Source organism: Bacillus rossius, chromosome 15 (assembly GCF_032445375.1).
Source record: "Bacillus rossius redtenbacheri isolate Brsri chromosome 15, Brsri_v3, whole genome shotgun sequence".
Taxonomy (NCBI): Eukaryota; Metazoa; Arthropoda; class Insecta; order Phasmatodea; family Bacillidae; genus Bacillus; species Bacillus rossius.
The window spans coordinates 47427844-47446060 of record NC_086342.1 but is presented as its reverse complement, the minus strand read 5'-3'; the positions used below and the strand labels follow the sequence as shown (position 1 = coordinate 47446060).

Genomic DNA, 18217 nt, shown 5'->3' with positions numbered 1-18217 from the left:
GGCCAACTTCAAAACTCCTGCTAGAGTTTTTTTTCCGCCCGCGTTCGGGCAAGTTCGGTATTTTTCGGCGGGACAGACACCCCCCCCTTCCGCCTGTTAGATCCGGGGGGCACTTTTTAATTACGAGACGCCGTTTACCGCGAGACAGATCAACTCGCGTCGCGGCTGCAGACAGTCCTCCATCGAGTATTGGCGAATCGGGTAGATTTCATCCGACCGTTAACGAATATGTAGTCGCCTTGTATAAGGGATGCTATCCCTCAAGTCCATTTTAGTAGATTAGTCTGTCTGCATAGTTTAGTTATTTGCCTTAGAAATTTTTCTCTTTGAAATTTATTATTATGAAGAAATCATCCGCGTCCTGCCGCGCAATTCGGGAGCTCCCGAGCCTGGCTGACTCCACGACTGCAGCGTGCTGGGCAACTCCCCTGTTTTGGTGAGTGATAATTCGCGAACCCTCCTTTTTCCCTTTAAATTTTTTTTTCCGGGCATTTTCTGCCCCATAAACTGCCTGTATACCAGTTCTAATCAGTTTTGATTTGGACTGTTGCAGACAGGGTTCGATAACCGGGAGAGATTGATGCTCTCATCTCGTGGCCTTTCCCTCCCTTCCCTGTTCCGTGGGAAGAAACATTAGAAGAAACTTTTCTACCCCCCGAAGTGATTGTTTGAAGACCCCGGGTGGTAATGTAATTTCAACATTTCCCCTTTACCTAGCGACGAACTATCTCAGCCGGATGACCAACCCACCAGCGACCAGTGTTTTTCTCAAGAAAATGTAAAACGAATAGAACTAATTATCAATGTGTAATCATCGGATCCATCCACTCATAATGCAAATGTTTATATTTCAAACTAAGAATGTAAATTAGTTTAAGTAAGCGCTGGCCAGCCCCAATTTCGTGTTCCTTTGGTTAATCTGGAAAATTGCTAAATCTTTTGTATGTATGTTAAAATAATTGAAACATGATATTCATCAGGGCAAATAAAACAGGGAAACTATAGATCAAGTTAATCGTGTAGTTTTTATTTTATTGATTATAACGATCCCCCAACTTCCCCTTTGCTTGTTACAGGAAGTTCCTAAATTGTGTTTGTTCCCACCTCGTGTCGCCTCTGGTAAATCATTTCATTTAACGTATTTTTTTTTCCAGCTTGTTTCCAAGGCTCTTTTAATTAATTCCAAATAATTCTATTTTGAGGCACGAGGGGTGTTACACAGTGATGAATACCTATATAAGAAAATATATTTAGTCCACACTTCAATTACAGTTGAAAAAGTTTGTGTATTGCAAAGGATTATTGTGAATTACAAAAAGCTCTTTGTAGTTTACAATAGTCTTTTAAATAACAAAGTCTTCATCATGGACATTTAATAGGTTTCTTACAAACATAAAAACCTATGCAATGCACATGACATTAAAACTGGATCATTTTCTTCAATTAAATTTGGCAGGAAAAACACACACAGCAGTTAATACACACACCTGGACTAACAAAAACAGTGCATCACTAAAGCTCTACACTACTTCGCTAGCATACATGAGGATCATGCTGTTAGTTCACAACATGCTAGGAACAAATGGTGCATTCAATTGCTGTCCAAATCCTACAAATGGCTTTTCAGCTTTTAAGTAGACTTAAGTAGATTCAGCATTTGTACTATCTTTGACTAAGCAGTTCAACACATCCATTATTTTGCATCATCCATCAATGATTACTTAACATTACTAACTATTATTGACAATACACATAGTAAATGGGACTTATATTAAAAAAAAATATTTAAGGAACTGTGAAAGTTTTTTTAAAGTTTATTCAAACTTACAATATGAATATAATATTTTAATAAATATTATAATTTTAATTACACTCAAAAATTGCACTTTCTAATATCATAATATTGCTTTCAATACCCCATCTACAAAAATAAGTAGATTTTAAAATGCTGAGGAATATATAAATTTTTATTGTTTGCACTGTAGCCAGTACTTTAATGTGTGTAAAATCTAAAATGGCTAATGATTTTGGAGTTGTAATACGGTCTGTTAAAAAATGTTTTGATAAAAATTGCATGATTAACAACAGTCAATTTAATAGCCAATTAAATTTTCTAGGGTATAAATAGATGATTTTTTTGTCTGAGGTTACAGGTACTAGTAGTTCCAAATAGGTACTATGGGTTGTTTGAGCCAATATATTATGAGTGAGTAGTTTATGTTATGTTTTCTCACCTGGGTGTTTAGGTCAATTCTTGAAAGAGAATGTCTTAAATTTTTATTTATGAAGCAACAGTAAATTAAAAGCAGTTTAAATGGCCTAAGACGTTAATTTTTTTTAAACAGGTTTTGAAGGTGAAAATACACTACATGTTGTTACTTATAAGTAAATGTTTTCAAAATTGCATTAATTTTTTTTTATATTATTTACTTTTTTTTAATTGCAGTAGCATTAAAAATTTTCTTGTCGGTGACAGAGTTCAAGTTTCATAGTTAGCATTAGGATTCATTATTTTCAGTCACTAGTATAATTAAGCTAATGTTTTCCTTGAGTGGTAAAGAATTAATTACGACTAAGTGATTTTGACTAAAGAAAATGGTAAACCATCTTATGAAGGGAAAATAACCTGAAATTTTTGAAACCACTAAGAACATGTATTATTATATCAATTAGTTTTGAATAGAGCAATTACTATAGTTAAAAAATTTGTCATTCTTTGAACAGCATTATATTTATTAATAGTTGAATTTAAAATTTTATATGATCAATTTTTTTTTCCAGCTTACAATTCACAACTCTTTAACTTAATGAGTCAAAAAAAAAGGCGAATAAATTTCTTAAATCAACATAAACATAACCAGGATGTAATAACTACCTATATAAAATTTTTTTTTAGGGTGCTGTACATATTTTATGATGGTCATCGCAAGAATAGAATCCCCATTTAATTCGACCAAATATTATTTTTTTTAATGATGCACATTACCTTGTAAAATAAATATTTAATGCTCAATAAATTGTAGTGCTTCACAAACACAAAGCCTTTGAATCACGAGTGGGGGTTTCTGATGCGTGGCGGGAGTTTCGCCGGGGGCCTGGGGGCTCTGGCGTCCGTGCCACTCGGAGAGCTTGTCCGTGCCCTAGCGTCGGGCGCCACGCACGGTCCGTGCGAGACCCGGGCGGCGACGCTCAGGGAGCTGGCGACGGCGGCGTTGGTGGTCGACACGAGGTCGTGCCCAGCTATGTCCAGCTTGGTGATGGCGACCGTGCGCCGGCGGGAGGGGGGGGACGGGCGTGCGCCAAGCGCGGAGGCACAGCCCAGGCGCGCGCGCTGCCACAGGCCAACACCACCGCCACCACCGCCACCGAGCAGCCGGGGGGGTACTACGTACGGAGGGGCGCGGGAGCAGTCCGTGACGGCGGTGCCCGACTTGCCGGGCCGGCTGCCCTTCTTCCAGCAGCGCGTCACGTTGCCGCGCAGGTACAACACCAGCACGGCGGTGAGCGCGAGGAACGGCACGATGCCCAGGAAGATGGCGTACAGGGCGGTGATGACGACGCGCCGGCCTGCGTCACCCATCCACACCTCGCGTCAGCTCCCACGAGCAACCATGATCACAACATACTTCAGTCACGAAATAATCATTCCTACAGAGAAACTTTATTCAGACTAACGAATATAAGATGTCTTCGATAAAATGTGTAGTATGCTCCTAGAATCCCTAGAATCCAATACGGCAAGTACTGTACCTTTTTCCTGAGGAGATAAAATATCTTACATGTAAATAAAATCTTATCAAAATAGCAGAAGGCTGTAAGGACCTTTAAAATCTGAAACAAAGATTTTCCTAACAAATTTGCTGCAATACACCATACAAAAATTTATTTTAACACAAAGAATAAGTAGCATAGAATACAGATAGTGTTTTTTTTTAAACTAATAACTACGTAAACTATTATTTATGCCAGCACACATTTTCAAAGAATTTCCTACAGTTTAAAAAAAAAAATCCATAATAATACAACACCAAGCGGCAACAGGCAGAAGCACGCTGATGACTAACTAGTCCGTGGACTCTAGCTGCGGTGTCACAGACTTGCGGTCCGACGCTCGCCTGCTCAGAACATGTCGGAAGCAGCAGGCACATTGCTAGGTCACGTAAAATCTCGTGACAATTATTTATGTCTTACTATGAACTGCCATTCACGCATTGGACTGTAAACCATCTAGGAACTGACTCAATACTAATGAATTATGAGTCTCCCATCAGAGACCCACGCCATCACAACAAGGACAATCATTAACTGGTAACTATCACTCTACTTATAATAAAATTTAACCTCTGTTCTATTACAGGTTGTTTCCCTGCTTCCTTTGTGATGGGAACGGCAGGGTGTGAGAAACGGTGCTGATGAATGGGGATTTAGAGAAACACAAAAAGATGTTAGTCAGAGAGGCAGATGAAGGAAAGTCCAAATTCATTTCAATTATGTGCTGAATAAAAATTCTACTTAAGTGTTTTAAAAGTTTTGACAGGAACATGTATCCGCCGGATCGGGAGCGAGTGCGAAGGGGTGGAGGGGTCGAGGTGGGGGGGCTACCTTCGGGGTCGGAGGCGGGACCGCTGTCCTCGCTGCCGCCCGCGCCGGGGTAGTCGCACAGCGGCGGTGCGAAGCCCGTGTCGCAGTGGCAGTGGCCCAGGCTGTTGCACACCCCGTTGCCCGCGCAGTCTCCCGGGCACGGCCCGCCCTTGCGCAGCTCTCCCACCGCCATGCACTTCTGGTTCACGCACATCTGCGCGGCACACACGCGCAACCCCCGTCGAGTCAGCACGACGCTCGCACCGGCGCTCTCCGTCGGCCCGACACACACACGTCACACACACATACACGTCACACACACAAACATACCAACTGCAATCACTTAAATAGTTACGCACGGCCATCAAGACATCTACTTTACTCACACTGACCTGCACGGTAAGATGACAACTGAAAATCTCAATAAAAAATTGACATCTTTTCCTAGAAAATTTGCGCAGTGGTGGCCGAAACCGAAATTTAAGTTTTTCCGTGTTCAAAAAGAAATGTTTATAATGCAAGTACTGTATGTTACTAGCTTAGATACAGGACCCACATAAAAACAATTTGGATTCTTGAAGAAAAAAAATATATATATACACACACACATATCTATATATACATATATATGCAACTAACTTAATTTTGTAAGTGAGAATTTTTTATGTTTATTGAAAAGTTGGCATTTCAGTGATAACAGTTCTAACTAGTAAGGTTTTAAACTTTTTTTTTTAACCATGTGAATTTAAGAATTGGATCCATTTTCAGACTAACTATTCAATTCATTATAATCCTATCTAGGACAGAATAATACTCAGAAAACTTTTGCATGTTTAAAAATGTACAGATTAGAGTTATAAATGTAAGGTCTAGCAAAATAAAATTTTTCTTCATACATATATGCACACACACACACATACATACACATACACAAACACATACATATAAATATATATACACACACACTCAAATAAAAACACAGTTTTCATATTTTTTGTCTATTAGATCTCTATTCAGGGTAACCATCCAAATATTTCATTAAAATATTTGCATAATTTATCATTAACAAAATAAAAAATTTAAGTTAAGTATTGAGAAACATTTTGATTACACAATTGATGAATAATACAAAATATTTATAATTTAAGAGCATTTTTGAAAAAAAAATAAAATTAACACAAAAATCTATTAGTTAAAAACTAAACACGTTTAAAAATAAAAGAACCCAATCTTTTCTATATCCATTTAACTTATATTGTTGCAATACCCCTACAACTTTCCTAGGACTCCTGTGGACACTCCGCATGTTCTCCTCCGCAGCACGGGCTAAAACTGTACACATTAATTGGACGGTCTCCGGATAAAAGGTAAAGTCACATTTTGGTGTATTTTAGTCAACAAGTCACTTAAACTCTTAAGTATACTTAGAATATGTAATGCATTTTTAATCACTGGCAACTATGTTGGTAAACATGTTGGTAAATAAAAAAATAATGCAAGAAAAATTTAAGTATTTAAATTCAATTTTTATCTAAGAGTTTTTTGTTTCTCCTGCAAAAAGTGAATTCTTGACTTGTTACCTTTTACCCGGAGACCGTCCAATTGAAATCAGCTGTTGCAACTCTCTCTATATTCATGCCAGCAACACACCCAGGCTTCGCTCGGGCAGCTAACACAGAATGACAACAACCCGATGGTAAGGACGGGCGGTCACCTTGCCCTCGCCGCACTTGGAGCCGTCGGGAGCCAGCCCCGGGTCCACCTGGTTGAGGCCCAGGTCCACGATGGCCGTGCGGCACGGGATCACGTGGCCGCCCGCGTTGATGAACGAGTGCGACAGGATGGCCACCGACTCCATGCCGAACTCCAGCCGCTCGTTCAGGTGTATGCAGTGCAGCATGCCGCATTCTATGTCCCTGCGACACGCCCGCGGCACTCAGCCTGCTTGCCTGCACTCTACGCACACTCGCCTGTTTGGCTTCCCTGCACTCTACGCCTGTTTGGCTTCCCTGCTCTCTACACCTGTTTGGCTTCTCTACACTCTACGCCTGTTTGGCTTCCCTGCACTCTACGCCTGTTTGGCTTCCCTGCACTCTACACCTGTTTGGCTTCCCTGCACTCTACACCTGTTTGGCTTCCCTGCTCTCTACGCCTGTTTGGCTTCTCTACACTCTACGCCTGTTTGGCTTCCCTGCACTCTACACCTGTTTGGCTTCCCTGCACTCTACGCCTGTTTGGCTTCTCTACACTCTACGCCTGTTTGGCTTCCCTGCACTCTACGCCTGTTTGGCTTCCCTGCTCTCTACGCCTGTTTGGCTTCCCTGCACTCTACGCCTGTTTGGCTTCCCTGCACTCTACACCTGTTTGGCTTCCCTGCACTCTACACCTGTTTGGCTTCCCTGCTCTCTACGCCTGTTTGGCTTCTCTACACTCTACGCCTGTTTGGCTTCCCTGCACTCTACACCTGTTTGGCTTCCCTGCACTCTAGGCCTGTTTGGCTTCTCTACACTCTACGCCTGTTTGGCTTCCCTGCACTCTACGCCTGTTTGGCTTCCCTGCACTCTACGCCTGTTTGGCTTCCCTGCTCTCTACGCCTGTTTGGCTTCTCTACACTCTACGCCTGTTTGGCTTCCCTGCACTCTACACCTGTTTGGCTTCCCTGCTCTCTACGCCTGTTTGGCTTCTCTACACTCTACGCCTGTTTGGCTTCCCTGCACTCTACACGTGTTTGGCTTCCCTGCACTCTACGCCTGTTTGGCTTCTCTACACTCTACGCCTGTTTGGCTTCCCTGCACTCTACGCCTGTTTGGCTTCCCTGCTCTCTACGCCTGTTTGGCTTCTCTACACTCTACGCCTGTTTGGCTTCCCTGCACTCTACGCCTGTTTGGCTTCCTTGCACTCTACACCTGTTTGGCTTCCCTGCACTCTACGCCTGTTTGGCTTACCTGCACTAAATGGCTGTTTGGCTTCCCTGCACTCTACACCTGTTTGGCTTCCTTGCACTCTACGCCTGTTCGGTACAACAGTTCATTCTCAATCTTCATGGATTAGTGTTTGATTGCTTATTTGTCATTAGTTAGTGGCCCAAAATTATTTCAACAAATTAACTTGTACCATAATAATTAAAAATCAGACTGGAATTGTGTCAGACATATTTTTGTTAGTGCAACATGTAGGTAGTTTTACTAGACTACAACTTTATTTGTATGTTATACAAAGAATTTATTTATATAGTGAAATATAACCATAATGCACCCAAAAAAAAATTTTGTGCTTGTACTTAGTAATAAAAGTATGTATACTGAATAGTTATTTATAACCGTGGTATGGAGAAAAACCTAAATGTCTTTTCAGCAGATGCATTTTTTTCATTCTTATCTGACACAGTATAAAATAACAGTATGAAGCAGGATTCATTGGTGAATGTAGTGTAAAATTAGACCCTAAGATGGACCATTAAAATAAAAAATAAAAAAAATGATAAAAGTAAGAGGAATGAAGAAATCCTCTGGGCATAGCAGGTTAGAAATTTTTTTCCTTAAATGCACTAACCTGGTCCCTTCTGGTAAATAATTTGTAATAACAGAACACGAGCTTCCTAAAACCCTTGAATCATGTTCGATAGAATTTATAATGGTATAACAATCCACTTAAGCTTTTATTTTGTGAATAATTTTAAGGCTTGAAGCTTTGAAAAACATGTTTTAACGTTGCTTTTATATATAAAAAAAAGTACTATTTATTTTCAGTGCCACTCATAATTGTGCTCGGTGTTTTGAACTCGGCACGGACAACCAAGTCCAGCAACGTGCGCCGGCGGTGGAGACTCACGTCTTGCCGCACTTGATGAAGGACTGGTTGACGCGGTTGTAGCCGCAGTTGCCGTTGCGGCTGCCCTTGGTGTTCATCTCGTAGCACATCTTGTCGGAGCTCTTGCCCGAAGGCCCCCAAAGCAGCTGGCACTGGTCCGAGTGCGTCCGGCACGAGCCTTGGTAGCAGAACGCCTGCAACAGAACCACGCTCCGTCGGCGCCCTGCCTCGCCGCTCCTTCCACCTCACTACTACAACTGTCCCGGAGCAGTGGCATGCAAGAGATCCCACAAGGAGTTACTGTAGTGTTTTAACATCAGCCGTCGTGTATTTTATGCATGGATGCAAAAGGACAAAGAATTTTATAATCAAATTGACAAAGCTATATTCTGGCTGCGGGCACGGCGGCTCTAACAGAACGGATAAGTTGTTTCTGGTTGAGGTGAAAGAATGGTATACACCATTTGAAATTGGCACATGGAAGAACTGAGTCCAATCATCCAGATGCCATGAAACCACCAGTTGACATCTGGATGAAGAGGAAATGTTAGTGCTCCTGGTACACCCTGACGGGTTCAGTCCCAGGAGGAGGTGGTGAGGCTCGGCCGGGCTTCGGCCTGGAACAACTTGCTACTTCCAGCGACAACACAGCCCCGGTGCTAGCCTGGACAGCTAGCAGGGATTCACCGGGTCCCAGTGTGATGTAGGCGCCAGCAGTGCTGACAAGGTCTAAGAGCTCAGGACACAGCCAACCGTCTGGTCAGTTGAGTGAGGTGGTGACTATGCTGGGTTGCCCTGGTCTGGTCAGCTGAGGCTCTAACACCTTCCTGACCAAAGGGGGGAAATAATCCACTGACAGCTCTGTCTTAATATTACTTGCTCTGGAATGTAAAAAAAAAATATCTGTAAGCAGACTCCCAATCTAACCTCAAAGGATGCATACATGGGAGGAGCGGCGTAAGATGCCGACCAAAAGGTTGGAACATAGCTGTTGCTTCAAGCCAACTGTCTGGTCAGCCGAGTGAGGTGGTGACTAAGCTCGGATGGGTATCCCGGGCCTCTGGCCATAGCCGAAGCTCTAACACCTTCCCGATCAAAAAGGGGGGAGTAATCCCTGGTTCCCACTCTACCCTACAAGGGAGGGGAAAGTTTCCGGCCATACACTGGAATAAAGCTGCTACTTCCAGTGACTATGCTGGGTAGCACAAGCCCCTGGTCATGGCTGAGGCTCCAACACCTTCCTGGTCAAATAGGGGAGTAATCCCTTTGACATCTTTGTCTCAATATTATTTGCTCTGGAATGTTTTAAAAATGTATCTGTAGGCCGACTCCCAATCTACCCTTAAGGGCGCACATCTGGGAGGACAGGGGGAGGGTGCCGACCTTGGGTTGCAACACAGACGCTACTACCATCACACCACATCTCATCATCTGGGGCGCCAACAAGTGGCCTGTGAACCATTTCTGGTCCACCACGGCTCAGGCGGTGTGCCGCCAAACCAACCAGAAATCACTACTCAACTACGAAATAAACCAAAATCATGCAAGATGACTACAGTTGAATGACAATTATACAAACCTGAAGGGATCCTAATTTTTTTTCACTTTGCAATATCAATGTTTTTACAAACCAAACTAATTCAAAATTAATAAGAATTTTAAATAGTTCTTAAATCAAATTCAAATAAGCCTAAAATTAACTTACTTATTTAGTACATGCAATAAACACCTGAAAAAAAAAATTGAATAAGCTCCAAGCAAACTTATACACAATTTTATACAGCCCCAAATGTAATTTTCTACAATTTATAAAATTAAATTTTAGGATGGCTACACCTGTGGCTGAAAATACTACCTACAAAAAGTCATCCTTACTATCATTTTAGAAGAATATGTATTTCTAAGCTTTTTTACTCAACCCACATTAAATCAAAGCAATTGCAGTATTATTTTAGTTGAAATGTTGCAGTGTTTCTTTAAAATTCTGGGAATTTTATAAAAACCAACCATTATTACAAGTAAAACAGTATATCCTTGGAAAAAAAAAATATATATACTATATAAAACTTAACAGCATATAACTGTATTAACAAATTACTTAGCATTGTGACTCCCTTGTATTTTCTAGGGACTGTGAAAACATTGTTTTAATACGTGTTTTGCATTAAAATAGGGTTTATATTTAACAAGGTTTCACTGTAAACCTAAATCATGCTAGATGACTAATTCATTGAACTTATTATTTGAGAATTAAACTTTTTTGTTTTTCAGACATAACAGCTGTGAAATTATGGAGGCAGTTGTGCTCCTTAATGTGCATTCCTCAGTTTGACTCATTCTGCAATCTGACACTGATCAGTCGCTCACATTTTGCAATCTGAAACTGATCAGTCGCTCACATTCTGCAATCTGACACTGATCAGTCGCTCATTCTGCAATCTGACACTGATCAGTCGCTCACATTCTGCAATCTGACACTGATCAGTCGCTCACATTCTGCAATCTGACACTGATCAGTCGCTCATTCTGCAATCTGACACTGATCAGTCGCTCACATTCTGCAATCTGACACTGATTAGTCGCTCACATTCTGCAATCCAAGTTTTTTTATGGACAAAATTTGTACCAAAGTGCATGGATAGGAAAAAATTATTTTTTTCTGTTTTATAGTGCATCATTTATTGAATCATTTTCAAACCACAAATGCTAGCTAATTTAGATTTATTTTTTTCTGAATGTATCTAAGACAAACTTAACACAAATTGTTTTATCGTAAAAAATGCAGTAAATAAATTTCATCACTATTTTAGTGGAGCACGTATTACATAAATTTTTTTTATATACAATATAAACAATAACACCAAAAAAAATGAAATGGGACTGAAAGTAAAACCGTCTTCTAAAGATAACAAGCAGGTAGTATAAGAACAGGTGTGGCCACGCACCATGCCTCTGTGACAGGTCTCCCCGTCCATCTTGAACACGTCGTCGGGGCAGTACTCCGATTGGCCGGTGCAGTACTCGGGCAGGTCACACTCGTGGTCCGCCGTGCGGCACATCGAGCCCGCCACCTTCGGGTGGCATGTCTGCAACGACGCCGCCACACACACTCACCTCCGCCTCCCCCTCCCCCTCTGCCGGCCAACAAATATCACAAACCCACTTTCCGCTGATTTTCTTTGAAATTATCGACAGCTACTAACTAGAGGTCGGCGGGTACCCGACTTTCCGGGTATTTTTCGGGTAGTTAAATTACCCGTGGCTCGGGTCGGGCACTTTTTATACCCGAAAATTTTCGGGTCGGACGTCTAATAAAGAAAAAAAATAATCTTGTTTAACTTGCCGTTGCCATGTTCTGCTGCCACGGGAAATTACCTGCCGTGTCTATATATTATCCTGAACACACAATATATTTGCTCAAATAAAAAAAAAATACCGTGGGTACTTTTAAGTCTAGATAAAATTAGCTAGTAGGCCTAAAAACATTGTGAAAAACGTAACGTTTATAGTCGGCAATGAACATTTTAAATCGCAAAATATACATATTTTATAAGATGGAAAGTTGTTTTTATTTCTAAACATGTAATAATTTAAGTCTAGGCGTGTAAAAGTCCTAGTAATTATAGCAGCAGACAATCTAAAATGCACGAGGGAAAAACATAAACTCACGAATGTATAAACGTAACAGGAATGTCGGGAATATTACGTGGCTGCTTGTCTGATACTGTTTTTATGTCACAACTTAGCCGAAAAATACTAGTACGAGACATAAACTTCACAAGATAAAATGAGCGGAGTCTTGGTAACTGTTTTATACGTATTTTATAATTTCGGAAGTATTGTACAGTTGACGCATATTTTTTATACTAAACATTTATATCTGGGGATCGTAAATAATTAATTATTGGTATCAAGACATCAAAATGAACATAAACATGAACACGTCACGGCAGCGAGAAAACTGGTGCGTATTCCAATAAACTGGTATTAGAACTGGACATAACTGGTGCACGGGAGGTGGAGCTTATATTTTTTTCCGCTAAGCTCGCATCTATTGGCTGGCTGCTGATGGAAGGTCACGAGTCTGGGCGGAGCGTACTGCGCATGCGCAGCTCAGAGAACAGAGAGAGCCAGCCGGCGGCCACGCCGCGCCGTAGCACCAGCTGATCGAGTACAATGACCTTTCTCCGCGCACGGCGCGCTATTGACGGTAATTTACATCAATTTGCCGCCCCCTTTTTTTTTATTTTTAATATTTTCAGTGTGGCGCAATGCATATGTCTAAAGTAGCCCGTATTTGTTCTGAACGCTGCAGGATGCGACTGTATTTTAATTACCTAACTTTAACGTTCTTACAATTTTTCATATTCAATTTTTTTTTTTTTTCAAAAATCTGTACGCACGACCGAGGTGTACGTACGAACCGGGGGCCGTATGAGCGAGGTTTTACTGTAATGCTGATTTGAACACGTTTTTAAATGCTAAAATAATGTTTTAACATTTTAACATTTTAACTACAATAAGCCGTTTTCCAAGCATCGCCAAAACAGCAAATCATTATTTGGGAATACCTGCCACAGAAGTATCCAGTGAGCGTGTGTTCTCAAGTGCTAGCAATGTTGTGACACACAGGCGGGAACGGCTGTCAGCAGAACATGTAGAAGAACTGGTTTTTTTGCATCAAAATCAAAAATTAGGCTAAGTAAAAAATTGATAGGGTTGTTTTTTATTTGAATTGCAAAAAAAAATTCATGTTGAGCAATGCTTATTTTGTAAATTGAAGTAATGTTTTAACTTATATTTATTAATTTTTTAAAGTGTATTTAAGATACAGTAAAAACATTTTGCAATAAAAATTTCCAGTTTCATCAGGTATGTTAGAAAGACAAAACCTGACCCGACCCGACCCGACCCCGAATTTTTTGTGCAATTATCCGACCCGACCCGACCCGGCTTAAAAATCCACTACCCGAAGACCTCTACTACTAACATTCGCATACTTGGTATTCGAGTCGCAATGTGTGTTCCATCACAGATACATACAGCAAGTGAACTGCCCCCACGGTGCATGTTGGTAGATAGATAGTGACAACAGATCTACCCTTTTTTATCGCATAATCGTCGCACTCGCACAATCGTCGCACCTATATTTTTGGCCGTCAAAATTGGGATAAAAAAACATCACGCGTAAACGTTGAATGATGTTTTTGGTCCCGCTATTAGATGGCGAGCGCTTTGTGTAGGTATCTTTTCCGTATAAAACAATGTATTTTAAGGTATAAATCTAATATTTATTCAGAAATTACCACATACTTATTTAATTAACGGAAATACGAAGTTGTCTGACATGTAAATTTTCTTTTAAAGACGGTTTTAAACGTTATTATCTTTATCTGACCGTCTGTGTCGCCGCGGTGTACCGGTGTAGATATCTTTTCCATATAAAACGATGTATTTTAAAGTAGAAATCTAATATTTATTCGGACATTACCACTTACTTATTTAATTAACGGAAATACAAAGTTGTCTGACGTGTAAATTTTCTTTTAAAGGCGTTTTTAAACGTTATTTCCTTTATCTGATCGGCTGCGTCATCGTGGGATACCGCTTATGAACATGTAGCCAGTGCTATAGAGCATCCCACTCTTAGATTGCAGTGTGGAAGTAAATGGGCGCATTCTCTCTCCCTCTAACACACGCCGATTGCCGTTAGCACTGTCCTTGTTTCTTCGTGCGTTGTTGCCAAATATCAAACGAAATTTAAAATTTTAATTTTTGGACCAAGCTTTTTTCCATATTGTATAGAATCGAAATACGCATCAGGCAATGCTTATTTTGAATACTTAACAATATTTTAAGTGTCCGAAAAAATTAAAAAACATAACTTATTCGCTGCGAACTGTTTTGAAGTATTCCGATATGTTTCACATCAAAAAAAGAAAACCTACATGTGTATTTCATTCAGATTTTTTTTATTAGTAAATTAATGCCTTAGGACGCCACCGAACAAATGTTAAGACAAAAACTGTACAGGTTTCACTTAAATAATTTTTTTAATATATTGAAATGCATTTTCTCACAAACTGACACATCAAAAAGTTGACCAGCGGAAAACATTTTTTCTATTAAAGATAGATGGGGGACGAAAGCGTGAAAAATGTTCACAATGAATTGAATTAGTTTTTAAAAGCAGCTCCATCTCAATTGCTTCTACAGTTTCCGTGGAAATAGCTGTTAAAGATGTGTCTTATCAGTACAAGAGCGCGCGCTGCCGTCGTAAGAGGAAACAGGGTCGTGTGTTTAGATAAGTGCGGTTCTGTCCTCCAAGCAATTTAAAATACATGGCTTCCTTAATCAACAAAAATATTTTAATTGATTGTTGAACATAATATGTAAAATGTATGAAATAAATACGAAGGAATTTAATAGCGATCATGGTACAAAATTTTTAATTATTTTTCTATCCTTCTCAAAACCAAGCATCTTATCAAACATTGTTTTGGAAAATATTATTATATTTACAAACAATTTAAACAGATTTGATAAGGTGTCTACTAAGGCAGTTACGTTTTTTTTTGTGCGGTGAAAATTTTTTTTGAACCCATGCAGTTATGGCTGGTCGTATCAAAAATTTATTTAGAAACCTTTTTCGGCATTAGGAACTCCGAGTTATCATACGTTAAAACGGATTCGATATTATTCATACTATGGGAGTTGTTGCGATTTTTCGGTTTTTCAAAAATTCTTCCCCATTTCGAACCAATTGTTCGGATTTTTCCCATAACTTACTCGACCGAGAATTTCCATTACCGTATTTCATTTATCATTTTGTACATGACTTGTCCGAAAATACGGCATTTATCGGGCCCATGAAAATGTGATATATATATATGATTTTTAGAACATAAAAGAAAACTATAAGAAATTTTCGTCTACAATAGGTAGTTTTTATTTGAAATTTACATAAAAGTGGCTTTATTACAAATTTATATGTGTAATAGTATAAAATATTATAAATTTCGATATAATTTCTTAAAATGCTTCTTGTTCGATCCAAATTACAAAGACACGCATCTCCTGAAATTCGTAATGTGTTAGAGATTTGGCAACAGCGCGCGCCATAAGCCGTGTACTGCAATCTAAGAGTGGGACGGGCTATAGTTGGAATCATTCGTGTTTGGTTATGTTGCTTCCCGTATAGAGCGTGCGCACATAGACGAATATCAATATCTCGCCGATTGCATGCAACGCGCGCTCTCTGTCGAGAGCCGAGTTAACTACCGTATTGGTCCGAATATAAGGCGACCATTTTTACATAAACGAAAGATGCAAAAATTGGAAGTCGCCTTATTTTCGCACCCAAGACGTCAGAACCGCAAACATTAGTTCCAAGCTGAAAGCTACAGTAGAAACATTGTTTAACAAAACGTTCACAATTTTTTATATTAACTAAAACTTTGTTACCTCACACGGGGAAAAACGATAAATCCACCTAATATTGCAGTAATTCACAATTGTTTAAAGTTGAAAATTAAAATATTTGTTCTTGAGTAAAAACGTGAATGTTGAAGCATCTCAAAATGGCAACCTTTTATTTCACAATTCATATTTGTACTTTGTGTACAATCGCGTGTTAACATTTACGGTAATTTATCTTCAGATTTTTAACGGAAATATTTGTACTAAAATATCACAGTTATTTTCAGAACGATTGTTTACGTTTACAAACATTTCGGATGTAATGTTTAGAAATTCACGGCTGCCAACTGTCTTTCCACAATATTTCTTTGTTGTAAAACGAACATTGCCGAACACGCACGAAGACGCCATATTAACAGGAATTTGGTACGTTGCTTCAAAAGCTATTTTAATAATCCACTCTTTATTTATGTAAAAACCTTTCATAATTATAATAGATTATTCTTTCAAATTCATAGAACAGACTCTCTCTGTCAGAGAGTAATATGGACAAATATACGCGGTCACGAACCGAGTTATTCATGGCCGTATGCTTCATCATGTCAGCTAGCCACTTGTTTTGTTCCGGCAAGATGCATTCTTTGTTTGCTTTTTTTACGTTTAACACACTACTAAATAGTAATACGCCTTGTTCTGTGGTAATACGTAGCTTAAGTCAAACGGAAAGTTAAATGCTGTATTTTAAGAGTGATTAATAGCCATTGTAAAAATTTTAAATTCGTAGATAGAGTAAACTGTGAAAAATGAACAATCACACAATCACACATCGGTGGAACGGCGGGGAACGAGCTCTAGACAAATAAACAGCTCTGAAGATGACAATTATGCAGCTTCATTAGAGTAAACATACGAAAAAATTTCTAATGTAATACTTAAAAATGTAAATATTTTCTAATTGTTTTCTTTTGACTTTTAGGGTAGGCCATTCAAACTTATTTTAAATAAGTAATGTGATAAATATAAATTAATTGTTATACATAAATGCAAAAACGATTTATCAACACAAAATGTATGTCTAATGAATTTTCACATTAATTTCTACCAAAAATTATTTTTACATTTGTTTGGCCTCCTGAAACTGCAGGTCGCCTTATATTCGGGGTCGCCTTATATTCGGGCCAATACGGTACATTTGATGGCCCGCATTCTTTCGTGGTAAATGTGTACTACGGCAATAGTTACGCAGTGGTTCATGTCACATATTGAAGTGGCTTGCGTTCGCGTTAGTTAGTTTTTTCTATTTAAAGTTGAAGAAAAGTTTTTGTTTAATGAAATATTAAAATAAATGTTTGGCTTGCTCTTGTATACTCCACCTTTTTTTTTTTTTTAAATAAACGTACTTTCCATGAACGGGTTTTGTTTTTATTAGTGATGGGCCGAGACTCGAAAATTCGAGTCGAGTCGAGCGAGTAGCATCAGCTCGGCTCGGCTCGGCTCGGCATTCGAGTTTGTTTTACTCAACGGGGCGAAACTCGAAAGGAAATTGGGTAAAACTCGATGATAAAATATAATAAAATTGAATTACAATTCTTAATATCTCCTTACATGACTTCGGCAGACACTAAAAATACGTACGTAAGACCGAAACACATACTTACAAACAATGACGACAATCGGCCATATTATTTATATTTTAGTTTTACATATTGCCAACTTAACAGGTGTGACCACATAGCAAAGACGAACACATTTTTAATAAACAAAACACGAATTAAATTTTATAATCATAATATCGGCCCAAATATTACTTTTTTTTAGTAAATCCGTGCTACAATCGGCGCAACGTTACAATAATAAATTAACGGTAGCGTTATATTTGTGTTACAGAGCACATGTTTGCGACTGATACGCCACCAATCACGAAATGGCAGTTAAAAAAAAAAATTTGCTCCACTAATTTTAGGTAGTGTAGGTTGGCGAACATAAATTTTTTTTCCGTGTTTGTTTACACAATTACGTTCGGCGAGATTGCATTTTGTATAATTGTTTGCTATCCAAGTTAAGTGGCAAGTTAAAATTAATTATGAAGTATAAAGTATTTTATAAAGTGTAACCACAAAAGCATGGATTGGTTGGAAGTGCCAGCTTGCGATTGGCCGGCAACGTAATGGCGTTAGTGTTATAGCAATAATCTTTAAATGTATTATATTTGTTATGGGAACGTTTATTGTAATGTTGCGTTAATTGTAGCACGGCCTTACACTTCCCATAAGTGAAAGTTTTCAAAAATGTTTTAATGATTGTGTGAAACGTAACCTAAACTTCGCGCCAACAAGCCTAAATTATATTCATTTTTTTATTGACTCGTGAATGCTGCACGCCGCAGCTAACTCGTTCGGCCCAAAAT

The 18217-nt window shown here is 39.2% G+C and overlaps 1 protein-coding gene across 1 annotated transcript in view; it reads right to left on the bottom strand.

Annotated features, from left to right (window-relative positions):
• The window catches only part of LOC134539274 (uncharacterized), a 137062-nt gene that overhangs the window by 23203 nt on the left and 95642 nt on the right, over window positions 1-18217 (bottom strand). The window contains exons 28-32 of the mRNA XM_063381096.1: window positions 11337-11477; window positions 8413-8585; window positions 6296-6497; window positions 4603-4795; window positions 3393-3567 (exon numbers count right to left, since the gene is read on the bottom strand). Of these exons, the coding sequence (XP_063237166.1) occupies window positions 3393-3567; window positions 4603-4795; window positions 6296-6497; window positions 8413-8585; window positions 11337-11477 (884 nt within the window). The remainder of the gene's footprint in view (window positions 1-3392; window positions 3568-4602; window positions 4796-6295; window positions 6498-8412; window positions 8586-11336; window positions 11478-18217) is intronic.